Below are 12500 nucleotides of genomic sequence, written 5' to 3'. Positions count from 1 at the left end.
AACTGCTTAACTCAACCAACAACTAACAAGCTAAAGCAAACATTAAATGACTGGTAAAAAAAAAGGTACAAGTAGGTTTTATGTTTATTTTGAGCAAGCCGTTATTTCATATGGATTGGCATAGTTCTGTTGGAACGTGGCCAAGAGAAACAGCACACTTCAGTTCTGGCTCCTCAAATACCTTCAGTCAACCTATATTTCAGATTCATGCAGCCACCTGCATTTACAGAGTTAAAAGGGAAAAAGTACAGAATTTACTATGGGATTCAGTCATTCATAATTTGCACCTCTATGTAGAAATACTCCCATTGAACTGTGTAGAAAAGAACAGAGGCCCGAAGAAAAAATAGAGGTTTCATTTACAAACTGGAAAGAAATTATCGAGAGCCTCGCATTAAATAGCGTGACGCTGCTTTGGGAACTGGTCTTCGTCATACAGTAAATACCATCATAAAACGCTGAAAAATGGGCCATTGTTTAAGGCCTGTACTGAGTAGTCCGGCAACACAACATTTAACGAGATCGAGAACAAAACCAAATAAGAAGCATATGGTTTCACATAAAATTACAGCCATTTTCTCTCCGGCTCACATTTAACAAGAACCACTTGTTCTCCGCTGCACAGCTTCTAGGAATGGGCAATGTCGCCACTAAATTGATTTGCCAACAAACGATGAACAATAGTGTCATGTTACAGTTGCTACCAGAATTACAGGGTTAATCCCAGCATCTGAATTAATACAATCTCAAATCCAGGCTCTTCATACACACGAGAAGCTCAGAAACACGCAGGCCTCGGGCTAATACTAAGCTAAAGCTAAAGCAGTATTAGCAGGACTCTGCACGCAATTTCTATACGAATGGGGAATGGGGTCAGTTTTAGGCAGGCTTAGTAAAAACTGCTGAAAATTACAGGAACATTTCTATTGTTAAAAGTTGAGCTGCTGTAATTTTTAGTGGTATATTTGTATTGTTCATGACGCTGCAACCACAAAGCACTCAAGTTCAGTTTCCGACAGCGTCAGGAGTTAGTGAAGCTTTTCACATCCTCACAGTTAAAGAGCAGCATAATTTTTTTTAAAAGACAGACGCATCGTGGTTGTTCAATAAATGAATCACCTGAACCAGATCAAGGGATCACGGGATTGCCACTGGCAGATGTCTTTCTCTGGGTTTTTCTTGCATGTCATCGGGGAGCTAATTGGCTTCACCACAGAGGCAGTGATTTTTTTTGCTTACGGACAGCCTTGTGCCGATTAAAAAGTGCTTCGCCTTGAGAAAAGCGCGTGCAATCGAAGCGTTCATCAGTTTCCAGCTGGAATGAGTTGTTGGAAATTGTGCAGGAAGTTTATTCAAATACCCATTGTTTAAAAAAAAAGAAAAAAAGGGGAACCATTTGCAAAAAAAAGAGTGTCTGAAGCAAAACGCATCTGAAGCAATATGTATCTGAAGCAAAACGTATTTTCAGCACGCCCTTGACCTCTAATCATTCATTACATTTTTAGAGCTGACAAGGTTGTATTACGAGCTCACACTTCCATCTGTAGTGGCTTAAACCCGGTGTCTCTTCCTCGACCGACGCAGGTTAATGCTTGTTAAAGTCCATTTGGTGACCTCAGCTCCTCTCTGAACCCCTAAACTCTCTCTCCGCCTCAGTCTGATGTCCTCCAGCTGCCCAAATTACCCAGAGCCCTGGACTGAGGTCTTATTAGGACATGTTATGAAGTAAACCACGGTTCGCCCTTTATGGACTCACACACCAACAGCACTGCTGATGTACCGCTGTGTGCAGCTCTTCATGTCCAACATGGAGCTTGTCAATTCATGAAGCTTTCTGGTTCTTTGGGTAAAAGAAAAAGAATCCTAACCCAAGTTGAAACTTAAGTTTCTATTAAAGTTAATTTATATCTGCTTCCCAACTTTTCAAAACATAATGATCTTAGGATTTACGGCGATGCTATTTTGGGCATGCTTACAGTTGTTCATAGTAAGCCAGACGTGGTCTCACCAAAACGTAAAAACAAAGCCTAAGTGCACCGGTTACTTTTCCTTCCTTCCATAAACATTTATGTAATATAGTCAAATTTCCAAAGTAAACCAGCCATTTACAGAATAAGGCACAAAGTTATGACTGAGTAACTAACACGAGTGTGAGTTTGTGAATGTGAGTGTTTACCAAGGGAAACGGGGTGCCGGGGCCAGCGGCTCTGGGAGGCCGGTCTCTTAATACACTCTGCATATTCTGTAACGCCTCTCACCGTTTCCTTGCACTGGGGAACTCACTCATGGATAATGCCTTTTGAACAGCCGCAAAGTTTTACAGAAAGAGTTACAGGGCCAGACGAAAAAGAAAGGGAAAAAAAGATCAAACAAAAAAAGGGAGTGGCGGAGGAAAAGCTGCAGGACATCAAACTCGTTCTCTTGTGAGAGACGAGACATTTGTGCATGCGGCTATGAATAGTAGCGCTTGATAATTCGTGACTTGCTTCTTTTTCCGCCAAGTTGTTGTCATTATCAGCCCCGACTGGCTGAAAAAGAAAATCGGAAGAATTAGCTTTTCTGGTCAATTGAATCATTTATTTCCAATAAGTGGATGAATGCTGTTTTCATCCAGAATAAATTATTATTATTATTATTTTTTTTAAAAAAGGACATTCTCGATCTTTGCGGGAATCAAATCAAAGCATGGCGGCTTTTTAAAATGTGAAAAGTTTACCAATTTACCAAAAGTGAAAAGGCGCGGCCCTTAAGGTGCAGCATTGTTCACGAGCCGTCGTCATAACATTTCTACGAGATCACAAAAAAGGTGGGAAACACTACGGCTCGTTTGACACATAGTACCACGAGGAGTATTGGATCGGCTCTCGTGCAACATGCAGCTCCAACGTGAAAGCAGACAGGAGGCTTCCTCTACATCTTGTTGCATCAGAGGGTGAGGCACATGCTGTTCCAGAGTCGCTTGTCTATACCGTCAAAGCTCACCACGGTCGCTCTGAATGTTCAAAGAGCACACAGAAGGAATAGAAAAGGAGAGCGAGATAGACAGAGGAGCACCCGGGGCTCGAGTGTCATCTGACCTCATTTTACACGCACAGCTCCATCTCTGAATAAGGGGAGAGAGAAAGCCTGAGATACAGAAAAGGCTTGGCATATTTCCGTGTAGAATGTTACCATCTCCTCTGGTTATGGACAGCAATCGCAGGCTTTTGCATTTTCTCACGCAGCCATGGACTCAATAAAAGATTTATCCCAGGGCACCGCATCATCAGTGGCGCGTAAGAAAGAGCGCCTGCATGAACAGAAAAGGCGTAAACGTGTGTTGTCTGCAACATGCATGGGTTTATAGTTACCCACCTCAACATTAAGAGTCAGGTCTGCTTCGCTGTCTGGTTTCAGCCCATCGATGCAGAGACGAGGACAAATGAAGCCCTTGCTATAAAAACATACTGACAGATATATGTCCACAGTGTGCAAGCCCCAATGTATACCCCCAGCAACACATGCGTCAGTCTACATATTTTTAAAATCCAGAGGCAATGAAAGCATCCCTGCCACCATCTGCATCACAGGAAGTCAACAGCCAAACAGCCGTCACCTTTTTCCTGCCAAGGCTGTTGTCCAGATCCTTTGGGAGACGGCAGCCCTTGCCCCCTCCAACCCCGACACACACGATGCCCCATCCCCCGGCCACATGGTTGTTTTACAAGTGAGGAAAGACAAGGCCGTGGCCCTCTGTCTGGGTCCCGACCCAGATGAGGACACAAAGCAGCGGTGAAAGTCGTGGTGTGGAAGAGGGAGCCCAGCTGCGGAGATCCCCATCCGCTTTGACGCAACACCATTGAGGAAAACAACCACAGCAGAATATCAACTTCCTCTGGCACGGGAGCGAGGGGGAAGCAGGGAACCATTGTCGATTGTCAGACACAACACGGGCATTTCTATCCGTCGTCACCTCGGCAGATAAGGACAGGAAACACGGTCCGTGCTCCCTGACCAATGGCTGTGTTTAGCCGGCTGCACCTGCACAGAGCAGGACCATTGTAGTGGTGCGTGTCATCTTTGGTATTATTTGGTCCGTTTGTCCTCTGCGGGGGTCGACCAGTGTGTGGGCAAATATATGATGCGAGTAACTGATTACTGGAGGTAATGTACAGCTTTTTCCCCTTTCTTAAACAATTAAAAAAAGAATCAATAGTTTTGCAGCCCCATTTGGCTTAATACCACCTGGTATTATAGTTAATAGAAAGCAGACTTATCATTCGATATCAACCACTTTCTTCGGCTCTTTATTTCGGGCGAGGTGGGCCATCTCCTCTGTAATTCCATACAGACACTGGTGTACACAGTTATCTTAAATTGGTTCACTCATTCCAACAAGGTACACTGAAGGCAGATGGTATACAAGCAGAGTATTGAAGTGTTATCGTCTCAAATGGTGCCTACAAGTAATTTATTTAAAGAAACATCTGACTGCATTTCCTCTTACCTTGTGCAGACAGACTTTATACTGGGCCATATTAATTAAAACATTTCTTACAATACAACCATCAAGTCTGCCCCTAAGACTTTTATTCTCGGCAACAAAAGCTTTTTAGACTGTGCAGCACTAAAGTTCTCCATGGAAACCCAGAATAAGCATTTCAATGGCTTACAGTCAGAGTAGTGTTGATCAAGTACAGAAAAGGCACACAATGGAATTTTGTTTTAATAAACATCAACGGCATGAAAGAAGCCGCAGTGGTGTGGAAGAATGGAGGGCGGGGAAAAAAGCCAAGAAAACAAAAAGGAAGCACCTTCCTGTAGCACATGTTACAGGACCAACCTGTGTGTGACCTCTTGTTGTACTGGTGAAAAACATCCCAAACACACCAAACAGACAGGACTCTCTCCACCTTGCTGTAAAATATTAATATAGACCTCTGGGGCATTTCGGTCAGTGAAGCACTGGGGACACAGAGTTCCGACAGAGACTCCATGTGTGTCAGCCTAAACTTGTCAGATATAGGATATTTGTTTGGATATAAAAACAAACACACTTCCCAAACAGCCGCCTTCCAACAGAATTCAACACAACTGTGGGCTCATTTCAGCTCCATTCCCAAACACTAAGCAAAGAAGTGAAGTTTTACCAAAAAAAAGAAAAGGAAACTCTTCATGCAGCAAACCCCACTCAAGTCTGCCTCTGCCGTGCCATCCCTCTGTCAGAAATGATTTATTTTTTTGGAAACCCACTGAAGTATGGTTTAAACGAAGACTCAGAGGGAGGTTCAGATTGAGGACAACAGAAAGGAGGGATGGGGGGTTTGAAGAGATTCAGCAGTTGGCACGGTTTACAAAAACTGGAACGAACCAAAAATGAAAGGAGCAGAGGAAGGTGAAATGCAGTGCGAGTACAGCAGAGGAGACAAGACGAAGCTGGGGAGGCTGGTGGTGAGGTTGTTTAACATAATTAAAACCACAACACAAAAAAACAATGCTGGCTGTGTAATGAGCTTCCCTCTCTGGGTAATTAGTCTACTAATGCAGAACAATGCGCACCATAATGTGCTAATGCCGCCAGGGCGCACTGGCTGCAGGAGAGGAGATGTATAATCATCAAACATGGCTGGGTAACAGACCTCGGGTCAGCGGAGGTTTCACTGGGCGATTATGTGGCCAATAAATAAATCAACTGAACGACCGACTTTGCCATCAGTATGCCGATTACAGGGCAAATACTCAGAAAAGGGGGCTATAAAAAAAAAAAAAAAAAGAGGACAAATCCACTTTTAAACATTTCACAAAAGGACAGTGTGACATACAGCAAAGTGCAGGGGTTTGACTTTCTGGACCCATATGTCCTACAAACACCAGTGGCCTACAAAAATTAAAATTAAAACAATATATTTTTTGTCATTTGGCTTCTCTCATTCCTCCAGTTAATTAGTGTTCTACATGATAGAGATTTTTCCAGCCCCAGAGATTAGTAGCATGTACATCACCACGGATTTCCTAAATGAGAAAAGGAATTACACAATGTGTGTACACATCTTTATGTACAGTGTATTCAGCTTGCACACATGTACTTGATCCGGGCAGGAAGTATCAGCCATTCCTGTTTAGTCAACATTTTCTTCAAGTTACAAAACACAAAGAAAGCGCCGATTGAGACCCACAAACATTAAGTACGTTTTTCACATCCCCACATTTCCTTTCAGGGACAATTTCAAAAAGGAAACTTCTTTGAAGAAATATTATTGTGGTGGGACATTCTTCTTTGTGATAAACGACTGAAAATAAACAACTGTGCTCCTTCCATAGCCTGGGAGAACACCAGCAGTGGTACGCAACTTGGTTCACATCCAAAATGTACGAGGGAGGATTCAAAGGAAGGAACCGGAAAGCTCTAAAACATTCACAGGCTCCCCATGCCAAGAGCTGACGGAGCCACCGGCTTAACTCATACATTATACTGGATCCACCGCGCAGAGATAAATCCTAGCTGTGCAGGTTGAGTCGGGTACAGGGACCGGGAGGTGAATGCTGTGCAGGCTGCCATGGAGACGGATCGGGCCCCCCAAGCTCTGCTTTTACCCAGAGCGGCAGGACGGAGCAGCACAACGAGGGTACAAAACAGGGCAGAGCTCACTGGATGAAACTACTGACGGTAAATATATTCTCTGCAAACAACAACAACTACTGCTGGCTACAACTGACCCTCTGCATGGTCAGTTGTAGCCAGCTGACCCCGTTCATCAGAGGATCAAAACCTGTTAAAAGCCCCCCCCCCCCCCCGCGCCATCCCATTAAAACACCAGTGGCCTTTTCAGTCTAAAGCTGCTGGTGTGGCGGGGAGGAGCCGAGGACTGATTGAGAGCTGCCTGATGTCACTCTGCCTGTGGCCCGTTGCTATGATGAGTTCATTCAGCCTCGGGACACAAAGAGTTAATGGCTGCTTAGATTATGCAATGGCATGCCAGACGCCTTTCTCCCCTCCTGCCCTCCTCTCTCCACCCCCCCTTCCGCTTCAAACGGGCTGAAGCCAAATGAGGCATTCCTGCACGTTTCGATCAGATGCATTTGAATGCGGTGGCAGTGCTGCGCATGCTTCGGCACCGACGTGGGGACAAAACAGGGATTTTGTCTCCCCTCACCGGGGCCTCACACCTGCCACACGGGGGTGGGGATGGAGTTGTCGTAAGGATTTACAACTGTCGGGGTGAGTTATATCCAAGCGGTGAACCAACAATAACATCTATATCATTTTAAAAGTGAACATGAAACCACAGGTTATCGCTATTAGCAGATAAGTGATTCGGCAATGGCCGATTAAGATGGTGTTTAAGGTTAAAGACGGTCAGCAGATGTCAGCAACTGATATCAGATAAGGACAATGTGTCATTACTGAAGGGTCCGCTGACTTTACCTCAACTAGAATTACACTCGAGCAACAACATCGGGACGAAGCTAAATCTTACACGTGTACTGCTTAATAAAAATAAAACTCACCACTTGTGCGGCGACTAAATTACTTTAGTTATGGATTATCCATTTTTGTCAGAATATAGTGAAACGTGCCTGTTATAATTTACCAATAGGTCAAGGAAACATCCCATTTGTCTGACCAAATAAATAAATTCAGTTCCAGCAAGGAAACACATCAAATCATCTCATTTGACTAGCTGGAACTAGTAAATGGTTGGCAGTAAATGTTTAGTTTTTTAAAATTAGTTGGCAATGAATTTTCTGCGCTTAACTATTGCAGCTCTACGCGCCACCGCATGCAGTTTGAATTATGAGCTCCTTTAAAAGACATTGAAACGGTTGGGATCATTTTGCATTTTTGCGATACCGAGAAGTGATTTTTCAGGCGCTATAAACCGTGGTAAATTACAAAGCTCTTTTAGCAATCAACACATTTTAGAAAACAAAAAAGGTTCTTTAAGATCTTCGAAGATTGCAGACCAATGTCAAGCATCAATTCTGTGGTGACGAGCTAGAGGAAAGAGAGCCCGAGGAGACGAGGAGCATGAATTTAGAACTGACAAAGCCCCCCACACTAACATTTTGGGTCGCCATTAGTGCAGGAAGACCCTCCCCCTGAGAAAAGAGCCCTCTACACAGACCAACTGGGCGGAAAAGAGGACTTTCGTTCAAAAGGGCTTCACCTGAACCTGAATAAACATAGTCTGATAAATGACCAGAAACCAGAGCCGTAGAAGACCTTGAGAAATCCTCCCCCCATAGTCTCACAACGTGTGCGACCACTCCAACTCTGATGTGTGCAAACACACCGAGAACCAGATCTTGTTATTCAACCCGCTCCCCGCTTCGTTTCACCGTTGCGCTTGACTTCTGAGCGCAGTTGGCTTCAGCTGCCCTTTGAGCCGCCCTGGCAGATGACAATAATGGCCGTGTGAAGCCTCATAGAATAGTAAAAGGTATGTCGGGTAATATAAAACAGAACTTTCATTGCTTCTCGACAGGGCTGTACGCATGACAACATAAACCGAGACAACAAAACTACAACGGCGTGATGAGGTTGATGTTGTCGAGGAATCATTTTTCAGATTCAGTGTGTTCAGACCAAATAAATATAAACTGGTGGATTATTGGTTTCATTGTATATGTAAGCTGATAAACAGAAACATTTTGGCAAGTTTTTAAAAAAGGTACAATAGAAATAAAAGAAAATTGATCGAAAACATAAGATCATGTCACGCTAAGACTTCAATTCGATAGTTGGTGAAATTGAATCCTGGCTAGGCAGACGCAAACTATACTTAAAAAAAATAAATGAATACTTAAGCTGCAAATCATTTCCTTTCTCTGTCGTGACGAAACGGGATGAAATGCAAAGCACATGCAGGGCTGTTGTAGGAGAATGCATCAGATGTTGCAATGCTGTGCACAGATGTTCATGGAAAATCCAACCTTAGCAGTAAACATCGCAATCAAATGGTGTGGTGGCACAAAGAAAAACAACCAGACTGAAATCATTAATACGGATAGTTAAGACACAAAAAAGTAAATCTTCCTTAGAAATAGTCTTGGAACATGAGAAAAACCATTAAGATGTATGAATATGGTTATAGCGGTTTACTGCTTCAACAGCTGGGCACAAAAGATACCAATCTCATGACACGCTCTTTACTGTAATCCACTCAAATATGATTTTTAAAAATCGCAACACTCAACCACAGGATTGTAAACAGCCGCCAGACAAATTCCACCCACACAAAATATTCCTGCGTTTATTTAGGAATCATCCTTTTGATTGCCTCTCAATCAGGAGTATCTCACAGAACCGGGTCCGGTGTGTGAAGCAAAAACAGCCTCTGGGCACAGCCGGCTTAATAAGAGCCAAGCGGCTGGATGTTAAAATAAAGCAGCGGGCGGGTGGGCATGCCAGGTAAATATACAGGAAAAGATCCTCAAAGTATCTGCTCAGAGCAGCTCTCCAGATGAAAGGGGACACACGCTGCATATTGGCTTCAGGGACAGTCTAATAAAAGCAGCGGAAGCACACGCTTAGTAAAACACTGGTGGTCACCATCCGTTTGTTGACCAGACAACAAATCCAATTTACACAAACAGTGGTTTGTTCCTCCTGCAGTGAAGTTACAGTGTCTGGTTTTACAGCGGGCCGCAGAAGCACATGCACAGTAAATATGGACTCGCTATCGAATTCCATCAAGAAGTCTCATCGCAAATCTCTAAACCAGTGCGAGGCAAAACATTAGTTTTTGCACGGGCATCCAAATTATTCATGCGGCAGGGGAGCTGAAATGCAGATCTTCTCCGGCCACTACACGAGGGAGCAAGAGATCAAAGAGAGGTCTGAGAAGGAGGCGAGTGTGCGAGTATGTTACTGAAACATTTTGCATCGACCCAGGCAATAAGCCTTTTTATTTCTTCACATAAAAACTCCAGGATTGTGATGGCCTCGATAAAGCATGACGGGGTGAGAATGGAGAGGCATGAAATACACACTGCAGAAAGAGGAGGAGGAAAGGGGAAGAGAGATGCTGCATTAACATTGTGGACACTCACTCCACATGTAACTTTCATCTGCTTAAGAGCGCTTCAGGCACACGGCACTGGTCAGCCCACAGATAGAAACCAGATCAAGATCCAGAAAACCCAAAAACGTGGGTGGGGGAGCAACACAGAACCATTACTGTTAAGCTAAAAATAAAGATCTGGGTAAATATTTGACCACATGTGCCCCGATCAGCAGATCAGACAAGCCTCCAGAAACATGGTGCGGACGGCTTCATGTGGTAATAAAGCCACTGTAAACACAAATAATAAAAATACATATATATATATATATATATATATATATATATATATGCCTGGCCCTTTTGTTTCAACACACTGAGAGAGCCCTTTAAAATATTTTTTTTAAAATAGGACATTTCTAAAACGCGAGGCTGCCATGACAGTACCTGGCTTGGCTCTATTCATGAATCTTATAAACACAAACCCGCAGCAGCAGCCTCCGTCTCCCCTGCTGCCTGCACACAGAGGACACATTCATCCCAAAGTGGGCACCCTGAGAAGACTGGAGGGTGGGGGGGCAACAGACAGACACTTCAACTTTTTCAGCCACTCTGGCTATCGCGGCTGTGTTGAAGGCACGGACGAAAACACAATCTGTGCTCGTCTACGTTTCAGTCTACATGCAGGGATCAGATAAAACAGACTGTTTTGACATGATGAGCGGTGAGTTAATGAGCCGGATCCATTGCATGATAAGAGCATTCCTCGCACAAACAAGGAAGGATCTTCACATGGCTGTCCTCTCTCACCCTGCAGCCGAGGTTATGGACTTTTAAAAAGGCTTCCAACAATGTGTGTGTGGGCCCGTAAATGTTAATTTCTTCATTTTTTTGGAAAAACACTCAGGCAGACTCCCAGCCCTGCTCCCCACCCGTGCATATGAATGGCACCCATGAGCATGCCACAGTGGGGCAGTTTAAACATGCAAACAGAGTTATGAATATGATAATCACAACAGCGTGTCCAATGTGTTGTGTGTGAGGGTGGAGGTATGATCCAGGGAATGCATAATGTGATGGATGGAGACCATTCCCCTGCTCCAGATTACAAATTGAATTACCAGAGTAACATGTGAACAGACTGCTTTGGGTACTTTTGTTTTTCTTCTCCTTCTAGTGTCAAGTTAAAAATGTTGGATGAAATTTCAAACCAGAGGCATGAATTTTTCTCCTCCCCTCCCAAATTGGGGTCAATGGGGGATGGGTGTTCCCTTACTCCGTTGACCCTCCACACATGTAATGTAGTTTAAACATCCTTAAAGTTGATGAGAAAAGTGGAGGAGAAAAGGCAGCCGTTTGCGTGCGTGTGTCTTTTTGTCTCTGTAGTAATTATTCTTGCTCTCTCCCAGTGCAGCCAGAAAGCACAGAGAGGACTAACTAAAACCAGCCCTGAAGAAAAGCATGGAGGTCAATGTCGTGGTCCGCAGTGTTTGTCTTTTGTATTTAATTATTTCTCCAACCTCTGAATGACTAGAAATAAACACAAGTGAATGCGTACTGCGTGTTTGAACTGTACGGTAGCTTGGTACCAACCTTGGAGGCAGATAATACCGACGAGGTACGTCGTCTCCACGGGTGCTTTTCTCCTGTTCATCGCCGCGGGGTTTCTCCTGCCTTCCCCCCGCCGGGTCTCGCGCTCTCTCGGTAGATCCATGACCCGCCCTGGTGCTCGGCGGCTCCCGGGTTCTGTTCTCCGTCGGCTACCGGAGAGCCGTAAGGGTTGGCAAAAGTGGAACGACGAAAGAAAAGAAAAAAGGGAGAGAGAGATATCCGCGCGTCACCGTGTGCGTGCAGGTAAACAAACCCCCCAGCCCGTTACCTGCGCGGGTCTCCGGGGAAGTCAAAGGCCGCCCTGCTCACCTGGTTGTCTGTGGAAACTTAGCAGGGACGAGACAGAGACATGCGGGGCACGGACGCCTTGGTTTACAGGGCCAGAGACAGGCGGCAGAGCGAGTTCAGACCAGCCGAAAGTTTGAGTCGAAGTTTAAACTTCCAGGCAGCTTACGGCGCGGAAGGCTGGGGCGGGTTTAGGCCGCTGTGGTTCATTTAAACCCGGTGTGTGTAGCCGCCTTCTGCCCGCGTCCAGAACCGCCAACCGCCGGGCCAGTTCAGTCTGCAACAAGAGGGAGTTTCGCTCCGCGGTGTTTCCAAGTTGGCTTCCTCCCACTCGCCTGTGTGATTTTTTTTTAACACTCAGCGTTAAGTGGGCCGAAACACTACACGGGAGTTCCTGTGGGGACTTTCAAAATAAATGTCAGAACGTCTGCTTTCGTCCACGTTGTCAAATGTGTTAGCAAGAACACTTTCTAAAAATATGTGTTTACCATTATTTGATTTTCTGTTTATGTATTTGTTGTGTTGTGTGGAGACATTAGCTTATTTGAAAAAAATCCATTTAATTTCCACTCATATGTTAGCGATGTTTCGTTGAACATTACAGACACCAACCTCCCCTTT

The 12500-nt window shown here is 44.6% G+C and overlaps 1 protein-coding gene across 1 annotated transcript in view; it reads right to left on the bottom strand.

Moving 5' to 3' along the window:
- The window catches only part of ptk7b (protein tyrosine kinase 7b), a 59092-nt gene extending 46766 nt beyond the window's left edge, over nt 1-12326 (bottom strand). Inside the window, exons 1-2 of the mRNA XM_034552305.1 lie at nt 11904-12326; nt 11577-11743 (exon numbers count right to left, since the gene is read on the bottom strand). Of these exons, the coding sequence (XP_034408196.1) occupies nt 11577-11697 (121 nt within the window). The 5' untranslated portion in view covers nt 11698-11743; nt 11904-12326. The remainder of the gene's footprint in view (nt 1-11576; nt 11744-11903) is intronic.
- Between the last annotated feature and the right edge of the window lie 174 nt (nt 12327-12500).

The sequence above is a fragment of the Cyclopterus lumpus genome, chromosome 15, assembly GCF_009769545.1.
Source record: "Cyclopterus lumpus isolate fCycLum1 chromosome 15, fCycLum1.pri, whole genome shotgun sequence".
NCBI lineage: Eukaryota > Metazoa > Chordata > Actinopteri > Perciformes > Cyclopteridae > Cyclopterus > Cyclopterus lumpus.
The sequence above is the reverse complement of the archived record's forward strand: the minus strand, read 5'-3'. Positions and strand labels throughout refer to the sequence as shown.